This window comes from Nicotiana tabacum, chromosome 22, assembly GCF_000715075.1.
Source record: "Nicotiana tabacum cultivar K326 chromosome 22, ASM71507v2, whole genome shotgun sequence".
NCBI classification, from domain to species: Eukaryota; Viridiplantae; Streptophyta; class Magnoliopsida; order Solanales; family Solanaceae; genus Nicotiana; species Nicotiana tabacum.
Genome location: NC_134101.1, coordinates 60,796,083 through 60,804,229, shown reverse-complemented (window position 1 = coordinate 60,804,229; position 8,147 = coordinate 60,796,083). Strand labels below are relative to the sequence as shown.

Sequence of the window (8,147 nt, the reverse complement as noted above, 5' to 3'; positions counted from 1 at the left end):
TTTGGCTAGGATCATTAGGATATACTCAACAAGTTTAATTCATCACCAATTGAACTAGTTTCTAAATCATGGATTACTCAATATAATCGACACTTAATGTGGAAAAAAAAAATGTATTTCTCAATCAAGCTTGCTGCTACAATATCCTTGACCACTTGGTATATGGAAAGGAAGAAACATACTTTAGTATCAAAAATATTAAATGTCCATACTTAAATAACACTATCCAAAACCTATGACTCTAATAATAATCCAAAATATTATAGCAACGTTCAAATCTGATCCTCACTTTACCCTTAAAGCTTTGTCCATTACTAGATGAAAATAATTTCTCTATTATTTTAATATTTCTAATCATGTTCCCAATCTTAAAAAAACTTGGCAGCAACTCAAATGGATTTAGAATTTATCAAATTGCTTTCAAATTACTTCTTGTCATCAATTCTAAAGAATTTGATATCCACATCAATCCTAATGTAATCCAAGGCATACTACATGAATAAAATTATATATCTACATACCTGGTTGTTGGTTGAATTGCACAAATTTTTTTTAAGCTTTCTAGTTCTCTGCTCACACCAATTATGTATCCTCAAACTCCTCAAACAATAATGACCCAAGCAGCAAATCAAACAATTATTCTTCCGCAACTTCTTTTTCTTAATTTGATTCCAGAGCTAAAGAGGTTTTAAAACAACTTTCCCTTAAGTCATTCTAAGGTTCTTCAAAGTAGGGAAACACTAAGAAGTGGGGCTGACCCACTTATTTTCTCCTTTATCTAAAGTATTTTTTTTCCACGTAAGTCATGCTAAGACTTTGTAAAGTAAGAACACTAAGAAGTGGGGTTGACCCACTTATTTTTTCCTTTATCTAAAGTATTTTTTTCTTACGTAAGTCATGCTAAGACATTGTAAAGTAAGAACACTAAGAATGGGGTTAGCCACCATATTTCCTCATTTAATCAAAAGTTTGGTTATTCTATCCATAAAATCTATTTCCATACTTAAGGTTAAATTAGTCCAAAAAAATAAATGATGGGATATTACAGTTCTACAAAGGGATCATTGTACTCCACCTTCATTCTTTGAGTAGTTTAGTCGTACTAATAATTACCTTAAATTACCTAGTTAGTCACTCCATTCTTACTTTGCATGTGCTCTTCCAAAAATCCACAGGAATTTTGTTAGTCGGATTGCTCTTTCCTTTCTCATCTTGCAAATTGGCCCCTTAACCTCCTTAAACTTCATGCACCTACGATATCTAAAATTTTGACGGCTCTCGAAGTATTCTAAATCACCCAACACAATATTCATATCTCCTTTTGCTTTTATGAATTTATGAAAGTATGTCTACCATCTTCGTTTAATATATCTCTTCCACTAATACTTTGCCATCCTCATATTTATTGCATCTCACTTGATGTAGGTGGTGAGCCTCTTCTCTCAAAAGAGATCAAGAAGAAGTAGGATCAATATTAAGGCGGGGTGTCATAGACTCATAGATGTGCACTTATTAACGTAAGTTCAAGAAAAGAGGTGAAGAAGTCCAGCATTGGGAATCTAACAACAATAAAGGTGATGCCAAGCAATATAGTATTTCTTTCGTCTCAAAATACTTATCGATTACTTTTTTTAGAGTTAATTGAACTAATTTTTAAAATTAAATTGGATTAGATTAATTTAATATTTTTAAATTAAAATTTGAATAATCGAAAACTATACGAGTAAGTATTATAATTTGCAATTCATATCAATATGGTGAGAAATACATGTTAAAATATTGGTTAAAGTTTATATAATTTGAATCTCGAATACAAGTAATTTGGAACAAATATTGTAGTATAATAGAATTTGACTATTATCAGTTCAAACAAAAATACTACTACTTCGCATTGTGAAAAATTAAATTGTTTATGCTGTTAAGGATATAAATTATTTTCGCTCAGTTTTTCAAGTTAACTTTTCTTGTTAAAATCCCATTAATAGATTAAGCATTACTCACTTATTCCTCAGAATATTCAATTACACCGCATAAGGTGTTTCAGATGGCCAAAAGGTTGACCAACTGTTAGTAATGGTACAGTTTGTTTTGGTAGAAAGGTGAGTAGCGCCAGAAATTGGAACAGTTGAGAGACTTCCATTTTCATTTTCCTTTTCTTTTTATATCCTTTCATTTGGATCATGAACAGTTGGGTTTTATTTAACAATTTTAATTAATAATAACAAAAGATAAAAACCACTTGTTTAAAAAAAAAAAAAAAGAGAAAGAGAAGCGGAGGGTAAAACTGAAAAGTCAGTGAACTGTGAAAGAGTCTAAAATAAGCTCAAAACTTGACTATAAAACTTCCCCCTTTCCCTCTCTTAGTTACTCACTCAACACACACAATACATATTCTCTTTCCTCCGCACAATGCCGCAATACTTCTCTTTCCCTCTTCTATCTTAACATAGAAAAAAAGATAGAGGAATATTTCTTTGGCTGAAACTAGAAAATAGAAAAGGAGAAAGCAGAGTTCTCTGTTTTGAGCTAAAGAAAGAAGTGGAGAAATGGCAGAGGTTTCTACAAATGCTTTATTACCAGACACATTTCAGGGGACAGCAGCAGATATAGCAGGGCAAATTGGGTTAATGTGGGAATTAATTAAAGCCCCATTGATAGTTCCATTATTGAGAGTTGCTATATACATATGTTTAGCTATGGAACTTATGCTTTTCATTGAAAGGCTTTATATGGGTATAGTTATTATTCTTGTAAAACTGTTCTTGAAAAAACCAGATAAAAGGTACAAATGGGAAGCAATGCGTGAAGATTTGGAGATTGGGAATGCAGGTTTTCCTATGGTACTTGTTCAAATCCCCATGTTCAATGAAAAAGAGGTGGTTATTTCTCCTTCTCTTTCTTTATCATTTGTGTATTTTTGACTTGCAAAAGCAGAGTTCTTTTTTCTAAATTTTTATGATGTTTGAGACAGGTTTACAAGGTTTCTATAGGAGCTGCATGTAACCTATCATGGCCATCTGATAGACTTGTGATTCAAGTTCTTGATGATTCTACTGACCCTCTCATTAAGGTATAGAAAAAAGTTCTTTGGAAATTTGAATTTTAATGCTATTTCATTTTTACTTTGATTAAGAATGCGCCAGCTTTTATTACACATTTTCACCCACCAAAACCGACATTTTCCCTTCAGCTTTTTTATCTCATAAGTAAAATAATGAAGGAGTATTTATTAATGTTGAAGGATTTGGTTGAGAAAGAATGCCTAAGGTGGGCAAGCAAAGGCATTAACATTAGATACCAAATCAGAGAGAGCAGAGGAGGCTACAAAGCTGGAGCTCTTAAAGAAGGATTAAAGCATGATTACGTCAAAGATTGCGAGTACGTTGTCATTTTTGACGCTGATTTTCGGCCTGAACCGGATTTTCTCCGGCGAGCTATCCCTTTCCTTGTACATAACTCAGAAATTGCACTTGTTCAAGGTCGTTGGCGTTTTGGTAAGCCTCGAATTTTAACTATGATTAAGCTAATCATTTATCAATTACTGTATATATCAAAGTGTCGGTGCTCTTACTCCAGCTGTTATGTTAACTAGTTACTTTTACTGCACGTTAAACTTATGCATTTTAAAAGATTTTATGCACATATTCACTGGAAGAAGAAAAAAGGAAGTTTCTACTGATATTGCAATCTTTCGTCACCGTTGTGGAAACCTTTTCTTCTCTTTAGGGAAATAAACTTTAGGATTTTTCTAAAGATTGGTGCATTATTATTCAGTGGGTCCATGAAAAATCCGTCAGTCACGGGTGGTGGGACCAACCATTCTAGCTTCCCCATCCACCGAGTCAATTCCGACTTGCCACCGTGTACCTTGTGCTTAGACCATAACAATTCCACGTCAGCAACTACACTATTTTTTTCCCGTCCGCAACAAATACATTACGTATATCTCAAAAATAATACAGTACACACCATTAACCACTCTCCAATTCTTCTTGCATAGGCCCTTTATTCAATAAACTTTTTATTATATAAAAGGAAGAAGAAAAATAGGGTAGATGGTTACAAGTGAGGAATTGTAAATATGATGGAAATTCAAATAACAAAAAACTGAGCTACTCTAATTCCCCTTCTTGAATAGGTTCAATGCTGTAGATTGAGTTGTGCTGAGCGGCATTTCATAGTCTTGTTGAATAAAAAGGAAGCTTATTATATTTCGAGAGTATAATAGTTTAACCTTAGACTTGTGTATTGTGTGGTTGGTGTTATCATGCTTTTGGTAGTTTCTTAGTACAATAGTACCCAACAAAATATCGTATTGTAGCCTCAGTACGGTCTGATTTATTTATATAATAAGATTATTTTCATGCTTTATTGATTAGTCCAAATAAAGATTTCCAATTTAATTCTTCTAAACACAATAAATATCTAGGCAATTAAAAAAAAAATCTATTAAGACTTTGTCAGAGATTTGTTTATTCGGCAAAGGGCCAAATATACAACTCTACTTTCGAAAATGGTCTAAGAATACCACTCGTTATACTATTGGGTTATCTATATCCCTACAGTCATACTTTGGGTTCAAATATACCTCTCATTTAAACGGAGTGACACGTGTCATCGTCCTGTTGGTCAATTCTAAATATCTCCTAATTAATTAAAAAGACTCATTACTTATACCCGAAAAATATATTATTTTTTTGGTCAAAAATTGGAAAAACCTAAAATTTTTTTTTTTTTTTACTAAAAACTGAAAAAAACAAAAATATTATTTTTTCAGTTTTTATAAAAAAAAACTGCTTTAAAAAAATGAAAAATATTTTCTAAAACAATATTTTTGTAAAAACTGAAAAAAAGCTGAAAATCAATTTTCTAAAGCAATTATTTTGTAAAAAGTAAAAATGAAAAAAACTGAATTTTTTAATACTAAAAACTGAAAAAACGAAAATATTTTTTTTTCTAGTTTTTACAAAAAACCTGCTTTAAAAAAAGCTGAAATATATTTTCTCAAATAATATTTTTGTAAAAATTGAATAAAAAACTAAAAGCAATTTTCTAAAGCAATATTTTTGTAAAAACTGAAAAAATAAATATTTTCTTTTTTTTTCGATTTTTAGTTAAAAATATTTCAGTTTTTTCCAGTTTTTAATTGCTTTTCATTTTTTTTCAGTTTCTACAAAAATATTGTTTTAGAAAATATTTTTTGGTTTTTTTAAAGCAGTTTATTTTTTGGTAAAAACTGGAAAAAAAAAATATTTCGTTTTTTTCAGTTTTTTGTAAATTTGTTTTTAGTTTTTTCCAGTTTTTACAACAAAAAAAAAATTATTTTTCGGGTATGGGTAATGAGTCTTTTTAATTAATTAGGAGATATTTAGAATTAACCAACAAGACGATGACACGTGTCTCTCCGTATAAATGAGGGGTATATTTGAAACCAAAGTATGACCGTAGGGATATAGATAACCCAATAGTATAACGAGGACTATTCTTAGACCATTTTCGAAAGTAGAGGGGTATATTTGGCCCTTTGCCGTTGTTTATTTGGAGCGACAGCAAACAGTGGGTAATGACGTTATTATCCTGTTTGTTTGTTGAGAGCGAGCCGCAGTTACCGGCGAGAAACTGCTACATATCCGGGGCAGGTTTGTCATTTTGTCAACTGTGAGGTCAATGGAGGGAGTAGATTCGTCATTTAAAGTGTCTTTACATTCTATTATGTTGTGGACTTCTTTTCTTCACTCTCTACAGTTCTCGCCGACACTTACATTCGAAAAACATGCGTGATGTATAAGTAAATTAATGAGACAACATAAATTAAAATCGAAAATGAAAGTGATTTTTCCTGGATGTCTGATGACGTGGATAACTTTCATTTTGAGTCGCGTGATGTCAGAATGCCCCTTTGCGTTGAAGTTTTATTCACTAATTATAATTAAGTGAAAGGTTGGTATATTTGAAAAAGAAATTACGTAACTTGTAATTTAACAAAATTCAAGCAGAAAACTTAATTTTTTAATAATTAATTACCATGAAACTAACTGAGCTAATCCTTTGTATATTATACAGTGAATTCAAATGAATGCTTGTTGACGAGAATGCAAGAGATGTCACTAGATTACCATTTCACAGTGGAGCAAGAAGTGGGTTCATCTACTCATGCATTCTTTGGGTTCAACGGTAAGGGAGATATTAGTACTTAATTAGGTCGATCTGTAATGCAGTTGTTTATGTAACAAAAAATGTAATTATTAATGTTTACAGGAACTGGAGGGGTATGGAGAATAGCAGCGATTAATGAAGCTGGTGGATGGAAAGACAGAACAACTGTGGAGGATATGGATCTTGCAGTTAGAGCTAGCCTCAAAGGCTGGAAGTTTCTTTATCTTGGTGATCTCCAGGTGTTTGATAAATATCCTCATAGAACCATTCTGTTTGCCTAATTTTACTTCAAGTTTACTAAACGGGATTTTCTTCCAAATGTAGGTGAAAAGTGAACTTCCAAGTACATTCAAAGCATTCCGTTTTCAGCAGCATCGTTGGTCTTGTGGCCCCGCCAATTTGTTCAGAAAAATGGTGATGGAGATTGTTAGGAACAAGGTATGCAATGTAGTGATGTAATTCAATCTAGGTGAAAATGAATGCTAAAGAAGTTGAATTGTTCTGTGTTGTGTTATGTTTGCAGAGAGTGAATATTTGGAAGAAGTTTTATGTGATCTACAGCTTCTTCTTCGTCCGAAAGATCATAGCTCATATGGTCACTTTTTTCTTCTTCTGTGTTGTTCTTCCATTAAGTCTTTTAGTTCCTGAAGTTGAAATCCCTGTATGGGCTGCCATCTACATCCCCTGCATCATCACAATTCTCAACTCTGTTGGAACTCCAAGGTCAATTCATCTACTTTTCTACTGGATTCTCTTTGAGAACGTCATGGCTTTCCACCGAACCAAGGCTACATTTATTGGCTTGCTCGAAGCAAAGAGGGCTAACGAATGGGTTGTCACAGAAAAACTAGGTGATGCTCTCAAAAACAAAGATAAAACCAAACCAACCAAGAAACCTCGAGGATCTCTATTCGGAGATAGGTGAGAAAACTTCCTTCTTGAATGAAGCTTTATTTTCATATTCTTGATAGGATAACACATTAGAATGCACCAGTTTGTTAACCATAGGCTGGCCTAATTTGTACAGGATTCTTCCACAAGAATTGGGATTTGCACTTTTCCTTTTCTTCTGTGGATGCTATGATGTTCTTTATGGGAAAAGCCAGTACTTCCTTTACATTTTCCTCCAAGTTGTTACCTTTACAATTGCTGGATTTGGCTACATTGGCACCATAGTCCCCTCATAATTTAATTGCACAAACAAGAATTTTTCTTGGTGTATATATTGCCTCTTCTACAAAGAAAATATAAGTACGAGTCCTGCAACCATTTTCAGAGGCATAACAACTCGAACCTCTAGAGAAATATTTTCTTAGAGATGCAATGCTGATAAAAGGGATGAAAAGCAAAGAGATGTTTGTATTAGCACAGAACACAGAAGAAGCAGACAAAGCAAATGCATTAGTTGAATAGATAGATTGTATTTTTCTTCTATTGAAGTGTTTTAGTTGTGTGACATTGTAATTCTTTAGCTTGCAAGTCATTTTCTTTCTTTTTACTTTGTTTCCTTGTTCCCTTGGTGTTTTAATGGTTTTCAAGGAGACATAAGCTGAGGATATGGCAAAAAGCTTTTGTCATTCTAGTTCCAATTCTTTTTCTTTTGATGATCGTTGTATTATAAAGAGTACACCATCAATATACAGGTAATAGAAGCAAGTGATTTTAAATAGCTTCAGTAATTTTCTGTTGCCTCTACCTGAAAGTTTTCCTATAGAATTGAATTCTTCTGCAGCAGTTTTATCAAGAACCAAACAGCTCTATTTCATGAGATGAGTAAGCCATGTTGAACTTCCACTTGAGCAAATTGGCAGATTTTTCCCTTAACCTTCAAATGAAGATTGTGAATCTGCTTCACAAGGGCTTGCAGTCTCAGCTCTTTAGCCAGATACATCCACATTGACAATTATTTGGTAGTTTCACGGTGGCAAAATGGTTAAAAGAATATAGTTATCCGTACATATTATCTATTAAAAACGAGTTGGATAATAAAC

At 32.7% G+C, this 8,147-nt stretch overlaps 1 protein-coding gene across 1 annotated transcript; it reads left to right on the top strand.

Annotated features, from left to right (window-relative positions):
• The first annotated feature begins 2,365 nt into the window (after positions 1–2,365).
• Positions 2,366–7,835, top strand: LOC107775476 (glucomannan 4-beta-mannosyltransferase 2). The gene is made up of 8 exons (XM_016595212.2): positions 2,366–2,876; positions 2,972–3,070; positions 3,242–3,494; positions 6,064–6,174; positions 6,259–6,395; positions 6,481–6,594; positions 6,680–7,077; positions 7,184–7,835. The coding sequence occupies exons 1-8, from the start codon at positions 2,547–2,549 to the stop codon at positions 7,341–7,343; spliced, it is 1,602 nt and encodes a 533-aa protein (XP_016450698.1). The 5' UTR covers positions 2,366–2,546; the 3' UTR covers positions 7,344–7,835.
• Positions 7,836–8,147: the final 312 nt, after the last annotated feature.

Coding starts and splice junctions, on each gene's coding strand:
- LOC107775476 (XM_016595212.2), top strand. CDS start 2,547: ATGGCAGAGGTTTCTACAAATGCTTTATTACCAGACACATTTCAGGGG. Junction 2,877..2,971: donor CCATGTTCAATGAAAAAGAG/GTGGTTATTTCT, acceptor TGTTTGAGACAG/GTTTACAAGGTTTCTATAGG. Junction 6,396..6,480: donor TTTATCTTGGTGATCTCCAG/GTGTTTGATAAA, acceptor TTCCAAATGTAG/GTGAAAAGTGAACTTCCAAG.